Source organism: Gekko japonicus, unplaced genomic scaffold (genome assembly GCF_001447785.1).
Source record: "Gekko japonicus isolate JY-2015 unplaced genomic scaffold, Gekko_japonicus_V1.1 scaffold669, whole genome shotgun sequence".
NCBI lineage: Eukaryota > Metazoa > Chordata > Lepidosauria > Squamata > Gekkonidae > Gekko > Gekko japonicus.
The window spans coordinates 193,082-209,209 of record NW_015167073.1 but is presented as its reverse complement, the minus strand read 5'-3'; the positions used below and the strand labels follow the sequence as shown (position 1 = coordinate 209,209).

General features: G+C 53.6%; 1 protein-coding gene across 1 annotated transcript in view; it reads left to right on the top strand.

Annotated features, from left to right (window-relative positions):
* The window catches only part of NFATC4 (nuclear factor of activated T-cells, cytoplasmic, calcineurin-dependent 4), a 42,659-nt gene that overhangs the window by 3,059 nt on the left and 23,472 nt on the right, over window positions 1-16,128 (top strand). Inside the window, exon 2 of the mRNA XM_015412717.1 lies at window positions 9,286-10,270. Coding sequence (XP_015268203.1) covers window positions 9,286-10,270 — 985 coding nt within the window. The remainder of the gene's footprint in view (window positions 1-9,285; window positions 10,271-16,128) is intronic.

Here is a 16,128-nt window from a genome sequence, read left to right as displayed (position 1 = left end):
ATGCCAGTAGCTCACAAAGTAGAATTTCTGCTCCCAAAACCCCACAGCTTAGAGGGAACATTGGCAGGCGACGTTCTTCCAAGCGCAAACGCACGGCCCGGATAAACCCACATTCTGGCCAAGACCCATTCTGGGAGAGAGCCGGCCGCCCCAGAGGCGAAGGTAGGAAACTGGGTTCCTTTCCAGAGAGAAAGGTCAAACCGTCTCTGGGCAGGCGGTGTCTGGTTGGAATGAAATCCAGATGGGAGCGGAGGAGCCCTCAGGATCCCGCTGAATCCGGCCCCTCCAGACTGGCCCCGGTCCAAGCCCCTTGCATCCTCGGCGGAGGGGGGCGGGGAGGCGTGGCGGCGGCCTCTCTCACATACGGTTTCAACTATCTCCCTTGCAACGGTGCCATTTTCCCTTTCGTCCTTGGCCCGGGCCCCGTTTCCTTGGCAACGGGGGTCCCTGCCAGTGGAGCCTGGGGCTTTGGGAAATGGCCCTTTAATTGGGTTCAGATGGCAGCCCCTCCCAGTCCTGGGCTGGTCTCCGGCCCACGGAACAGGGTGGAGGCCCACAGAGCGTTCGGCCAAGTTCGGGGGAAGCGTTCCGGAGCCCACCTTTGCTTGCCAAAAACCTTCCCGGATCCTTAAGGTAGAAGAGGAGGTTTGGAATCTCGCTCCTGGCTTGGGCCGTGAATGGGACCGGAACATGGGGGGGCCGGAGGGTGGCCCCCTCCCTCCCTCCCTGTGGAGCCAAGAATGCACAAGCCCATACTGTAGTGGACCGCAGGCCCGGTGTCCTGCTCCTGACAGCGGCCAGACCGATTTCCTTCGGTTGCTTCGTTGTGTTTTTAGCCCGCCCGTCCACCAAGCCGTTTGCTTTGATTTATTCACTTCACTCACACCCTGCCCTTCTTCCCGGCGGGGACCGAGAGCATTTTTCCTCACAACAGCCTTGTGAGGTGGACTAGGTTAGGCCAAGAGTATGTGTCTGGCTTGACTTTCCGTGGCAGAATGGGTATTCGAACCAGGCTCTCCTAGATCCTAGTCTCACACTCTAACCACCACACCACACTAGCTCTGTATCACACTACAGTAGCAAATGTGATTCTCTCCTCCACCGTTTTGTCCTTACAACAACCCTGTGGGATAGGTTAGGCAGACAGAGTGTGGCTGGCCCCAGATCAGCTGTCGAGCTTCGTAAGTGAAGGGTGGATTTGAACTCCGGCCTTTCGAGCAAGGGAACCTTTACCTTTACCTTTTTACCTCCCCAATCCTAGCTCTTTAACCAGTATGCGCACTGGCCGTAACTGTAGCTTGGTGCTCCCCAAAAGCTCACAAACAGGGCCTTGATGCCAACTGTCCTTTCCAGCTGCTTATTCCCCAGTGTTTGCTACTTTAAGGTATATTGCCTCTGAACATGGAAGTTCCACTTTAGCTGGGATGGGTTTAATTGCTCTAGGCGACTCTGGTCTCGGTGGAGAGTTTTGATTTCCATTTTACACACACACCCCCGAAAAAGAAATAAATTGGGGAAATAAATTACAAAGATTTCCATGAGAGTACTACAATCCTAACAAAATGCATTTAGAACAAAAAGTGAATTGACCATGGCGAGCCGAGCAACAACGTGTTTATCATTAATTGGTGGGGTGACGAAATTAAACCTTGTGGAGGGGGAGGAAGTGTCTTTGTATATTTTTTTGGTTTCTCCCTTTTCAGCTGTAAAGGTAAAGTTCAAGGTCAAGGTTTCCCTTGCTCGAAAGCCAGTCGAGTCCGACCCTAGGGTTGCGGTGCTCATCTCCGTTTCCAAGCCGAAGAGCCAGCGCTGTCCGAAGACGTTTCCGTGGTCATGTGGCCGGCGTGACTAAACACCAAGGCACACGGAATGCTGTTAACCTTCCCACCAAAGTGGTACCTGTTTATCTACTTGCAATTTCTTGCTTTCGAACTGCTAGGTTGGCAGCTGAGGGAGTATCAAAATCCAAGCAGTGGACATTGCCTTCGTTTAGCCCTGACCTGGATAGCCCAGGCTAGCCCGATCTTGTCAGATCTCGGAAGCTAAGCAGGGTCGGGCCTGCCTAATATTTGGATGGGAGACCTCGAAGCAATACCAGGGATGCAACACAGGCAGGTGGTGGCATAGCACCTCTGGATGTCTCTTGCCTTGAAAAGCCTACAGGGTCACCGTATGTCAGCTGTCACTTGATGGCACTCTCCACCACAGCATCCTGTGAAGGGGAACTAAAATACTCTGCTTCAGACTTTGCCTCTGCGGCAGACTGAGTAGATACAGGCAAATTACTGTCTTTCTGCTTCAATTTGCAATGTAGGCTGAATTCTTGTGGGCCTACCTCTCAAGGCTGTTGTGCAGATAACTGAGCAAATGTGCTCTCAAGGTAAAGGTAAAGGTTCCCTTGCTCGAAAGCCAGTCAGATCCGACTCTAGGGTTGCGGTGCTCATCTCCGTTTCAAAGCCGAGGAGCCAGCGCTGTCCGAAGACATCTCCGTGGTCATGTGGCCGGCATGACTAAACACCGAGGCGCACGGAACGCTGTTCCCTTCCCACCGAAGTAGTCCCTATTGATCTACTTGCAATTTTTCTTGCTTTCGAACTGCTAGGTTGGCAGGAGCTGGAACTAGAGACGGGAGCTCACAAAATCACAAAAAATAACTTTTCCATTATCTACACATTTCTGTCTGTACAAATAAGCCGGCAGTATTGCAATACTGGGCGGTGTGTCTGTGTGTGTGCGGCCTGGGTGACTCCATCTTTGTCACATGCTGGTGCTTAAGTTGCCCGGAGTCTTGTGAAAGGACAGTATTAGCCACTCTCAGGGGAGGACCAAACGCCAAGGTGCACAAAATGCTGTTACCTTCCCACCAAAGTGGTACCTATTTATCTACTTGCAATTTCTTGCTTTCGAACTGCTAGGTTGGCAGGAACTGGCACCAGAGACGGGAGCTCACTCTGTCATGCAGCGCTCAGGTCTCAAACTGCTGAACTACTGACCTTCCAACTTGCAGTTCAGCGTCTTAACCACTTGAGCCACCACAGCTCCTCTCAAAGAGTGCTCTCCAAGGCACCCTTAAAAAAAGGCATTTGGGGATTTCATCTGATTCCTTTCTGGCCTGGCATCCCTGTCCTCCTTACTACCTTCTGAGCTTGCCGGTTTCTCATCATGCCTCCCTGCAAGCATGCGGTCTGTGAATTTTCAGATGTGTTTTCCGTCCCCAACTGTGAAGCAGATTGTGGCTGCTTGTTCACGCTGGATGGCGAGTTCTGGAAAATCTAGGGTCGCAGGAGCGCCCGGCTGCCACTGGGGGGAGTAGTGAGTAAGGGGGCAGGCCGAGCTCTAGCCGGGTGGGCGCCATTTGGGCGCTAGGGACCACCCCCCTGCTGAGAGAGCAGATGGCAAAAATAGGGTAGGCAAACAGGACGTTAAATTAGAAGCAGGCTTTGGGGTGGCGGCTGGTAGAGAGAGGGAGGAAGAAAGCAAGGGCGAGGGAGAGAATGGATCACATTGACTTTCATCTCTCCCTCCCTCCCTCTCTCTCTCTCTCTCTATTTTGTTTGTTTAAATATGTTGGTCCAAATATTTGTTTTTTCTAGGAGAAAGAATCTTGTCTGTATTTACTTTCTATCTTGCTGCTATTCGCTTTTCAAACCAACTATTTAAATCCGTGGGATGGGGCTGGAATGCTCACGTTTGCCTCGTTGAGTGGACGGGATTGTCATGGGTGGAGGAAGGGCGCAAAGTTGGATCTTTCCTGGATCCCTTAGGTGTGTTCCCCCTGCGTCAACAGTCCCACCGTTTGGGAGGATGGTAAAGGAGGCCCATTAGTTATCACGCGCTCGAATGCGTCCAGCAAGCACAAATGTTCTCCAAAGTAGTTACTTCTCTTTCCTGCTTCCTTCCACACATGCCATTCATTCCTAGCATAGGGAGGCAGGAGCCGGAGAGCTGCCAGGCCTTTTTGTGGACTAGTAACTTGATTTCTTTTTAAGGTTAAGGGGTGGACCACTGAGCGACTCATCCTGGGAAGTTACCACTTTGTCAAACCAGGGCGGAGAGGAAAAGTGCAGACTAGAGCACTGTTCCCTCTAAGCTGAGTTTTTTGTCTTGGCTCAGGATGGATGGCTCCAGAGCAAACTAATCTATGCAGTAGCCAAATTGCTCGCTCACAGCTTTAATGCCAGTAGCTCACACAGTAGAATTTTTGCTCACAAGACTCCACAGCTTAGAGGGAACATTGGACTAGAGTGTAAGCTAGTCACTTCGTGCCAAGTCGACAGAACTGGGCACATAGTGATGGGATTTGTTGAGTAATAATAATAATAATCAGAGGTCATTTCGGGGGGGATCGTGGGGGATCGCACTTCCCCCGGGTGAGGTACGGTGGGACGGCTTCCGGCTGCCCCGCTTCCGGCCCTCATTCAGCCAGGAGGAGGCAGGAGAAGAGGGAGGGTAAGTTGCTTCCTCCCTGCCTCTCCCCACCCCTGCCTGCCTGGGGCCAGGGAGGGCCTTTGCGGGGCTTCCTTGCACTCCCGCCGGCCTTGCAGGTCCATCGCCGGGCCCCTCATGACTTCCGGTGATGTCAGGGGGTGTGGCCATATGACACACTTCCGGTGATGTCGGGGGGTGTGGCATATGCTAATGAGTTATGCTAATGAGTTCCCCTAGCTCTTTTTCTACGAAACGACCCCTAATAATAATAATAATAATAACAATAATAATAATAATAATAATATATCTACAGTCAAAACTTTTGAAAAGAATTCTCCCATTGGGGGCATGGCTGGTCATACGCCTCTGAAAGCTCACTGAAGGCCACATTTCCAATACACTGAGTGTTCATTGGTGGTTCTGTAGAATGTGATGTGCCCTTTCTACAGTGGTAGGGGTGCCTCCAAGTGGGACCTGGGGATCCCTCCAAATTACAGCTCGTCTCCAGGTTACAGAGATCAGTTCCCCTGGAGAAAATGAGTGCTTTGGAGGGTGGACTCTGGCCTTGTACCCACTGAGGTCCCTGTCCTCCCCAAAGCTCTGGGAGTTTCCCAACCTGGAGCTGGTGGCAAATCTACCCCCTCCACCTTCCCTACCGGTGGCCTGGGACGACCTGGCAACCGCTATACAGTAGTCATTTTGAAGTTCCAAATCTCTTTGCAAAATGCAGGGAGTGGTGCGGTCTACATTTAATCTGCAGTTAAGAGAAACACAGCCAGGCTGGGTCAGGCCAAAGTTCCATATAGTCCAACATCCTGTTTCATCCAAGATGCCACAGAAGCAGGGGTCATTTAGTAGAAAAAGAGGTGCAGGAGCTCATTAGCATAACTCATCAGCACAACTTATTTGCATAGGCCACACCCCCCGACGTCACCGCAAGCGTGTCAGAAGGCAACACCCACCGCTCAGGCTCCACTGGACTGTTTTGGACTGCTAGCTATCGGGGCGGGGGGGGGGGGGGGATGGGGAGCTCGGGGGGGGGGGGGGGGGAGAATGTGCAGATCTGTCCTTGCAGAGGAGGGAGAGCTTGTACCTGAATAAACTTGGTCTTAAAGGCACCACTGGACTGTTTTGGACCGGGGGTCGGGGGGGGGCTCTGCAACTTACCTGGCTGCTTCTTGCTCTGACTGAGGGCTGCTGGGAGCAGGGGGGGGGGCTTGTTGCATGTGCCCGCCCCTTGGGCTCTTTACTGCTGGAGCTCCGCTCCTGTGCGCTCCTGCCGGAAATGACCCCTGCCCAGAAGGCTTGTAGGCGGGGCGTGGAAGCCAGAGTCTCCTCTGGACATGAAATGCTGCCTCTGAACATGAAAGTTCAGTCTATTTGTCTTTGCAGGGGTGCTGTCGCTCATTTTGGACTGGGCACGGAATGGTTTTTGAGGTCACCTGGGGTCACCAAGCGGCACACGGGGCCTGGTGATCTCCCAGAATGACAACTGCGGACCACAGAGATCAGTTCTCCTGGAGGAAATGGCTGCTTTGGAGAGTGGGCTGTATGGCATGGTACCCTGCCAAGGTTCGTCCCCTCCTCAAACCCCTCCCTCCCCAGGCTGCACTCCTAAAATCTCCAGGAATTTCCCAATCCGGAGTTAGGAGCCCCGAGGTCCCGTCCCTTTGTCGATGTCGGACATTCTGGGAACTTCATTTCCCAGAATGCATTGTGGGGAGGAGAGAAGAGGAATAAACAATGGGGGTGAACTAGGTGCCCCTTGCCCATCTTTAGTGAAGGGCTGCTGACCCATGGTGACTGGTGCCTCAAAATCTGTCCACTGGTTGTTTGCTGTTTCTTCTATCAGATGGTGGGAGCTGCGGCGCCTCAAGTGGTTAAGACGCTGAACTGCAGGCTGTGGAAGGTCGGTGGTTCAGCATGACCCGAGTTGCCGCATGATGGAGTGAGCTCCCGTCTCTCGTTCCAGATCCTGCCAACCTAGCAGTTCGAAAGCGAGACATTGCAAGTAGATAAATAGGGACCACTTTGGTGGGCAGGTAACAGCGTTCCATGCGCCTTGGTGTTTAGTCACGCCGGCCACATGACCACGGAAACGTCTTCGGACAGCGCTGGCTCTTCGGCTTTGAAACGGAGACGAGCACCGCTCATTCAGTCGGATTCGACTGGCTTTCGAGCAAGGGAACCTTTACCTTTACCTATCAGATGGTAACTGTTAGCAGCAGGGCCTTCCTTGCGGACATTGTTAAAGTGCCACATCTTTACGAACCTTTTCTGAAAGACTGTATAACATGTTTTGTTCCATGGGCATTTGAACAATGCAGTGGTTGTAGCGGCTGTGTTGTTTGAGGGGAGGGGCCGTGGCTCACTGGCAGAGCATCTGCTTGGGACGCAGAAGGTCCCTGGTTCAATCCCCGGCATCTCCAGTTAAAAGGATCAGGTAGGAGGGGATGGTGAAAGACCTCAGCCTGAGATAGGGTTGCCTGGGTTGCCGGTGGGCGGGGGGGGGGGGGGTAAGGTTGCTATATCCAGGCTGGGAAACTCCAGGAGATTTGGGGGTGGAGCCTGGGGAGGACAGGGACCTCGGTGGGGCACAATGCCATAGGGTTCACCCTCCAAAGCATCCGTTTTCTCCAGGGGAACTGATCTCTGTCGTCTGGAGAGGAGCTGTAATTCCAGGAGATCCCCAGGTCCCACCTGGAGGCTGGCATCCCTGGTGAGCCACTGCTGGTCTTAGTAGACAGTACTGACCAAGGGTCTGATTCCGTATCAGGCAGATCCATGTGTGTGACTGAGTGTGGATAGCCTGTCTCTTTAACCCCACGGCTAATCGTAATCAGAGTGCCTGGATTTGCATTTATTGATATTCCACTTTTTTTTGCCCCTCCCGCGTATTCCCACAACACTCTGAGGTGTCCTGGCTGCAGGCCCATAGCCACGGGGTGGCATTTGGAGCAGCATGAGTTTGCGATTGGCCCACGGTCACCCAATGGGCATCCGTGGTTGGAGTGGGGATTCAAACCCAGCTCTCTCAGGCTCTAGTCCAACACTCTGTTCACTGCGCCATGTTGGTGTACCAGGAATCCCCCAATAGGGTTGCCAAGTGGATTTTCGCCGGGAGCAGGGGGCTTCCGACCGGCGTCTGTTGCACATGCGCGCTGCATGCACGTCACCCAGAAGTGACGTGATGACGCCAGGCATGCTGGGGGCGGGGCCACAGCCATACGATGGAAAACCATAGAGTTTTCCCTTGGATGGACGTGGCCCCGCCCCCAGCGTGCCCGGTGTGGTCACATAACTTCCGGGTGACGCACACGTCGGGGAGGAGTTCCTCCCCAGGGCCCGAAAAGAGGATATGTCCTCTTTTGTGTGTGTGTGTGTGTGTGTCTGTCCTCTTTTGGATCCTTTTTTAAAAACTGATGAAAATGTCCTATTTTTCGGTCGGAAGGTTCAGAATATTCCTAGTTAGTAGCAATTATCACAGCTTAAATAGTTGTTGTTGTTCTTCAGTCACATGTCCGACCCTTTGAGACCCCCACGGACCACATCACGCCAGGCCCTCCTGTCTTCCATCGTGCTCCGGAGTTTGCTTAATTTCATGTTCGTTGCTTAAATAGTAAATGTAAAGGTAAAGGTTCCCTTGCTCAAAAGCCGGTCGAATCCGACTCTAGGGTTGCGGTGCTCATCTCCGTTTCAAAGCCGAAGAGCCAGCGCTGCCCGAAGACGTTTCCGTGGTCATGTGGCCGGCATGACTAAACACCAAGGCGCATGGAACGCTGTTCCCTTCCCACCGAAGTGGTCCCTATTTATCTACTTGCAATTTCTTGCTTTCGAACTGCTAGGTTGGCAGGAGCTGGAACTAGAGACTGGAGCTCACTCCATCATGCGGCACACTTGGGTCTCAAACTGCTGAACTACTGACCTTCCACAGCCTGCAGTTCAGCGTCTTAACCACTTGAGCCACTGCAGCTTAAATAGTAGGGGTATCTAAAAGGAGATTTGTCATAGTGGTCACTTCTTTGAAGTAATCGGGAAATATGTCCTAGTTTCTTTCTTTCTGAAATATGGTACCCCTTATTAAAACAAAAATGAAAACCATCAGATAAAGTCCGTTGAGGACTGAGTGTGCTCCTGGAGGCATGGCATGTTGAGAGCTGTTGAGAGTGGGTGAAACGGGGGAAACAACAACCACAGCAGAGAGAGGCGGAGAAGTCTGGGCTGCTCCGGCCTTCAGACGCTGATCGTGCTCTGTGTGCGGAAAAGGGGAACGTTTCTCAAATCATTTATCCCTTCCCACCGGCTTACCATTCCTCACTGACCCTCGTGTTTTTTTTCTAGCAGCAGGGCTATTTTTGGGCAGGAGCGCACAGGAACGGAGTTCCGGCTGGCTCCGGAGTTGGCCACGCCCAGCAGGAACTCATTAGCATAATAGACCACACCCAACAGCAGAAACTCATTAGGATTGGCTACATTAGGGGTGTGTGGCCTAACATGCAAAGGAGTCCCTGCTACAAAAAACCCCTGGGTTTTGACAATATACCAGTTCAACAGAATAAGAAGCAAAAGTTGGGTGTGACTGGATGAGCACACTTCTGGTAACATGGGGGTGTGGCCTAATGTGCTAATGAGCTGTGCTGTTAAGGGTGTGGCCTAATAGGCTAATGAGTTCCTGCTGTTGGGTGTGGCCTATTATGCGAATGAGTTCCTGCTGGGCTTTTTCTACAAAAAAAGCCCTGTCTAGCAGTATGTTTGTTTCATAGTATGTATATGATGGAGTTGTCCTTGAAGTTGGGGAAGAGTGGTTCATAAACGTTTTCCATGAATCGGCACAAATAAAACGGTGTCTTTTCACAGATCTGGATACAGACAGCCTCCCTGTCTATTGCTCGCTGGCGCTGGGGGACCCCCCTCCCTACGCTTCTCCTCTGGGCATCCCATGCCCGCTGCACCCAGGCGGAGGCCGAGCTGGCATGCACTCGCCCCCTCCCCGCCCAGCAGACTTGGACGGAGACACGTTTGAGAGTCAGCCGGCCCGGCGTGTGCGTCTCGGAGGCTCTCGGGTCCTCGAGTGTCCGAGCATACAAATCACTACCATTTCCCCCGGCCGACGGACCGAGGAAGATGACTGGGACTCTTCGCCGCGCGACTATCTCCTCCTGGAGGCCTTTGGAGGGTACCGCGAGGCACCGCCAGCGTCTGGCTTCTTCACCCCTAGCCCCGCCAGCAGCGGTAGCGCCTCCCCGTGGAGCTTTTTCTCGGACGACGAGGCGCCCGCTGGGGATGACGTGGAGCACGAACTGAACGAGGCCGCGGCCCGGTTTGCCCTCACCTCGCCCTTGGGCTCCCCGCGGGGTTCCCCCAAGCCCTGGTCATCCGCCGATGAGTCCTGGCCGATCTACGGCTCTGGTTATTCTCCGAGCCGGGGGATGGAGGACGGGTGGATGCTTCTGGGCCCGCGCCCGGCTTCCCCCTGTGGCAAGCGGCGCTATTCCAGCTCTGAAACACTCTCGTCTGCATCCCCTTGTCTGTCTCGGCGGGGGAGCCTCGGAGAGGAAGCCCCGGGGGAATCTGTGGAGGGCGGTGGTGAGGTGGCCCCCTTCAACTGTGCCGGCACCCGGCCAGCGGAGAGCATTCCCCAAAAAGCCCGGAAGACCTCAACGGAGCAGACCGTGGCACTCACCCGGAAAGAGGACGGGAGCTGCAACGGAGAGGATGGGGGCGGTACCCCTGGGGGCTTTGGACTCGGTGTGGCACGGAAAGAAGGGATGGATTACCTGGCTGTACCTTCTCCATTGGCTTGGTCCAAGGCCCGTCTTGGAGGCCACAGTCCTGTGTTCAGGTAAACGGAAGCTGAGGCACCTCCGGTAGGGAGGAGCAATGTTCGTTTCTAGTTTCTCCTTAGGAATGTACAAATAGCCGTCGTGGCTCGGAATGGTGGCCCGTTTTTAGCTCAGTCTTCTTGGGCTGGGTTCACACGCGCATGAGAACGAGCATGTAGAAAGCTGGAGCTCTGAATTAGTACGGCTTTATCATTCCGTTGTAGGCAGGGCTATTTTGGGGCAGGAACGCACAGGAACGAAGTTCCGGCTGGCTCCCAAGTTGGCCGTGCCCAGCAGGAACGCATTAGCATAATAGGCCACACCCAACAGCAGAAACTCATTAGGATTGGCTACATTAGGGGTGTGTGGCCTAACATGCAAAGGAGTTCCTGCAACAAGAAAAGCCCTGGGTTTTGGCAACAAACAAGGTAAACAGAATAAGAAGCAAAAGGTGGGTGCGGCTGGTAACATGGGGGTGCGGCCTAATGTGCTAATAAGCTGTGCTGTCAGGGGTGTGGCCTAATATGCTAATGGGTTCCTGCTGTTGGGTGTGGCCTGTTATGCTAATGAGTTCCTGCTGGGATTTTTCTACAAAAAGAGCCCTCATTGTAGGGGTCTCCAACGTGCAGCCCGTGGGCATCTCAGTGCCTGCTGAGACCTTCCCTGGTGCCTGCCAAGTGTTCATAGAAAGTGGGTGGGGACAGGCGGGGCTTTTGCCCAGCAAGGTTTCTGACTGGCTATGGGCTATTTGATTGGCTGTTCACATTTTTAATATTGTTGCTCTGGCAGCAGCTGTCGCCGCAGCACAAGGATCTTTGCTGGGTCACTTTGCTGTATGGCTCCGCCTCCTGCAGCAGCCATTTTGTGGCAGCCATTTTGTCGCTGCGCCCACCAAGCTGTGTCAGAATTCCACAGATGCCCATGGGCTCAAGAAGATCGGAGACCCCTGTTCTATTCCGTGTGTCAATCAGGCGATGGGTCTGAACATCATGTCACATGTAGTTCCATTAGGGTGACCAGTGGAGTCACATTGAAAAATCTAATTTGCTAGCTTCAGGGTTCAGGAAACTTCTCTCCTTCCCTAATATTTACTTGTGGAGAAAGGCCAACTGAGGACAGAGGATAGTCCTGATATTGTGATTATCTAAAACATAATGACTGAATATTTCCGTATGAATGAGTTTCTGCCCCTATTATTAGCTGAGGAAAGAGCCCACTTTGATCTCTTTGAGCCGGTAATCTTAAGAATCACAGAAGATCTGAAAGATATTTTTTTTTCTGTTTCGTTTTTAAAAATGCTGACAAATTCTTATGACGGCAACCTGAAATTATCTTAGCGGGTTGGGATGGTTTGCTTTTAGGACGAACTTCCTTGCAAATGGGTTCCTCACTTTACATTTTAACCAACTTTAACTGACCAGTTGCGAGACTCAAGAGTCCGATCTACGCCGCTGCTTCCTTTGGCCTTTTGGCATCTCTTCTCGGAGCCTAAATGTGTGAAGGGGGTGCCTGCCGCTGCCCCCTTTTCTATATCCTGGGGGTGGACTGAAGCTAGGCTTCCCAAATCCCCCTGGGGGGCAGGGAAAACCCCGCCCCAGAGGCTCGTACCCCGGCAGCGGCAGATCGGGCCCCAGGGGGAACCCCACCCCGACGTGCGCGTCACCCGGAAGTGACGCGACCACACCGGGCACGCTGGGGGCGGGGCCACGGCCATCCGAGGGAAAACTCGCTGGCGGCTACATTCCCACTTGGCAACCCTAACTGAAGCCCTAGAAGAGTATAGGAGTGCTGGAGCAACAACACCCCTAATTCCATAGATGTCGTATGCCTCAATGGAGAGGAGCCGTGGCTCAGTGGAAGAACCTCTGGTTGGCATGCAGAAGGTCCCCGGTTCTATCCCCAGCATCTCCAGTTAAATGGATTTGGTAGTAGGTGATATGAAAAATGCCCGTCTGAAATAGGGTCGCCAGCCCTGGGTTCCGGAAATAGAGGTGGGTTTTTGGGGTGGAGCCTGCAGAGGACAGGGTTGGGGAAGGGGAGGAGCCTCACTCGGGTATAATGCCATAGAGTCCACCCTCCAAAGCAGGCCTCTGCTTGGCATGCAGAAAGTCCCAGGTTCGATCCCCAACTTCTGCGGCTAAAAGGACCAGGCAGGAGGTGATGCGAAAGACCTTTCTCCGCCTGAGAACCGGAAGAGCTGCTGCCAGTCTGAGTAGACCGTGCTGACCTGTACGGACTGATGGTCTGATTCAGTGTAAAGTGGCCACGATGACAAGCCCGGTCTTTCCGGACTCGGATGGGCTATGCCACATCTACAGCCTGTCTCCACACGCTTAACGTGTTCCCCCAAGCCCCTCGTGGTTTCACATCCCATCAAAATATATATATTAAAATGGGGGAGCGGAGTGTAGAGGTGCACACCAGAAAGATGTGATGGTTGGGGTGGCCCCTTAAAAGAGCCTGGCCAGCAATGTCACAAATGCCGCTAAGCAGGGCTTTTTTTTGTAGAAAAAGCCCAGCAGGAACTCATTAGCATAATAGGCCATACCCAACAGCAGGAACTCATTAGCATATTAGGCCACACCCCTGACAGCATAGTTCATTCACATATTAGGCCACAACCCCATGTTACCAGAGGTGTGGTCATCCAGCCACACCCACCTTTTTCTTCTTATTCTCTTTACCTTGTTTGTTGTCAAAACCCAGGGCTTTTTGCATGTTAGGCCACACACCCCTAATTGTAGCCAATCCGAATGAGTTCCTGCTGTTAGGTGTGGCCTATTATGCTAATGAGTTCTTGCTGGGCATGGCCAACTTGAGAGCCAGCCGGAACTCCGTTCCTGTGCGTTCCTGCCCAAAAATAGCCCTGCTGCTAAGTATCAGACACGTCATAGCCAATGCTCCCTCTGAGCTGTGGAGTCTTGTGAGCAAAGATTGTACTTTGTGAGCTACAGGCATTAAAGTGGTGAGTGAGCGATTTGGCTGCTTCATGAATTAGTTTGCTCTGGAGCCCTCCTTCCTGAGCTGAGACAAAAATGTGTGAGCCGGAGGCTAAAAAACTGAGCTAACTCACACCAACTCAGCTTAGAGGGAAGACTGGTCATAGCTCACCTTCCTAGGCAAAATGACATCCGTCTATTTGTTGAGTAACCCCGCTCTCTCCGGCATGACATCCGTCTATTTGTTGAGTAACCCCACTCTCTCCGGCGAGTTTATCAAGAGTTTATCAAATCGTTCTTGTGCGTAGACAAATCTCACTCGCCGTAGGCGACCAGGCGAGTAGCTGTTGGCCGCCTCCCCTAGAAGCAGCTGGAAATTCGGGAAAGCCCGTGTGGTTCAGTGAGAATGGAAGGGGGAAAGATGAAGAAGAAGACGAGGAGGAGGAGGAGGAGGTTGGATTTATACCCCACCCTTCACTCAGACTCTCAGATTGGCTTACAAACTCCTTTCCCTTCCCCTCCCCACAACAGACACCCTGTGAGGTAGGTGGGGGCTGAGAGGGAAGTCCTTGAGAGAACAGCTCTGACAGAACTACGGCTTGCCCAAGGTCATCCAGCAGGTGCAAGTGGAGGAGTGGGGAATCCGACCCGGTTCTCCCAGCTTAGATCAGCGCTCTTAACCACCACATCAAACTGGCTGAAGATCACGAAGGGTTAAATCTTGGAATGTGTCCTGCCCTGAAATGCTGAGGGTCGCCACTCAGCTCCACATAGATAGGACCAGCCAGATGACCTGCAGCACTCCCCCGCGAAGGAAAGCACTGGGCTGCCTCCACCTCCTCCACTCTTCACCTCCCCCCCACGTACCAAAATGTGCACACTTTCAGTCTTTCACACACACATTACCTCCCTGGGGTCCTTGCCAGCGGGACTGAGGAGGCCGGCTCCACTCCCTCCAGCGTCTCTCCAGCCAGGAAACGGGAGATCACCCCATCGCTCCCATAATCCTCACCGCCGCCTCCCCCTGTCACCCTTCCCATCGGGAAGTGAGAGAGCGTCCCGGAGGCCCCCTGAAGCATCACAGATTTCCTGGTGGGAAGGTTGCCTAGAAGGAGAGGAGCTGCCTCCCCTGGAGAGACCCCCCCTTCCCTCGGGAAGTGGGAGGCCCCCTTGACGTTGCCGGAGCCTCCGGGGCCGCCTCCCTTCCCCTCGTGGGAGTGGATGGGCCAAGGTCTCCGGGTGGCTTGCGGGGCCTGCTCCTTGGCATCGTGACCCCTGGCAGCGGCCCTGCGGATGGGTTTGCCTTGGCGCCCCACGAGAGTCTTCCTGTCCCTCTGGAGAGCTCGGAACGAGAGCGGCAGCGGAGTTGAAGAAGAAGGAGAGAGTAGATTCATACCCTGCCCTTCACTACCCAAAGGAGTCTCAGAGCGGCCTGCAAACTCCTTTCCCTTCCCCTCCCCACAACAGATACCCTGGGAGGTGGGTGGGGCTGAGAGAGCTCTGACAGAAACTGCTCTTTTTCAAGGACAGCTCTTGTCAGAACTGTGGCTTGCCCAAGGTCATCCAGCAGGTGCAAGTGGAGGAGTGGGGAATAATCAAACCCGGTTCTCCCAGATTAGAGCCCACACACTTCACCACTACACCAAACTGGTGTAGAAGAAGAGGAGATTGGATTTATACCCCGCCCTTCACTACCTGAAGGTGTCTCAGAGGGGCTTACAAACTCCTTTCCCTTCCCCTCCCCACAACAGACACCCTGTGAGGTGGGTGGGGCTGAGACAACTCTGACAGAGACTGTTCTTTTTCAAGGACAGCTGTGCCAGAGCTTGTGACTGACCCAACGTCACCCAGCCAGGTGCAAGTGGAGGAGTGGGGAATCAACCCCGGTTCTTCCAGATTAGAGTCCGCGCACTGAACCACTACACCAAGCGGGCTCTGTTAGGGTTGCCAGCCTCCAGGTGGGGCCTGGAGATCTCCCGCTTTTACAACTGATCTCCAGCTGACAGAGATCAGCTCCCCTCAAGAAAATGGCTGCTCTGGAGGGTGGACTCTGTGGCACTGTTCCATGCGGAGGCCCCTCCCCTCCCCAAACCCCGCCCTCTCCCGGCTCCACCCCCAAAGCCTCCGGGTATTTTCTAACCCAGACCCGGCAACCTTAAGTACTGTGACTGGTCTCTTTGCCCACTCTTCTCTCCTGTCTGATGTGCAGGATGTGTGTGTGGGTGTGACGGCAGTAAGCGTGTCAAACTCCAGGCGGGGCCCGGAGATCTCCGGAGTCACAGCTGGTCTCCTGACCACAGTTCTCCTGGGGAAAACGGCTGCTTTCGAGGGTGGACTCCGTGGCCCTCTACCCTGCTGCGGTTCCTCCCCGCCCCAGGCTCCAGCCCCAAACCTCCAGGGATTTCCCATGCCAGCGTTGGCAACGTTACACGGCAGGCAGGAAAAAGAGGGCCCCAAACAGTGTTCCCTCTAAGCTGAGTCAGTGTGAGCTAGCTCACAGTTTTTTAGCCTCCAGCTCACACATTTCTGTCTTGGCTCAGGAAGGAGGGCTCCAGAGCAAACTAATTTATGCAGCAGCCAAATCGCTCGCTCACAACTTTAATGCCAGTAGCTCACAAAGTAGAATTTCTGCTCACAAGACTCCACAGCTTAGAGGGAGCGTGGGTCCCAAAGCCCATGCGAACAGCAGGCGCTTCCGTTGCTCCACACCAGTGTTCCCTCTAAGTGGTAGAGTCTTGTGAGCAGAAATTCTAATTTGTGAGCTGCTGGCATTAAAGTTGTGAGCGAGCGATTTGGCTGCTGCATAAATTAGTTTGCTCTGGAGCCCTCCTTCCTGAGCCAAGACAAAAATGTGTGAGCTGCAGGCTAAAAAAAATGTGGACTAGCTCACACTAACTCAGTTTAGAGGGAACACTGGTCCTATGAGGAGCGCCAGTCTG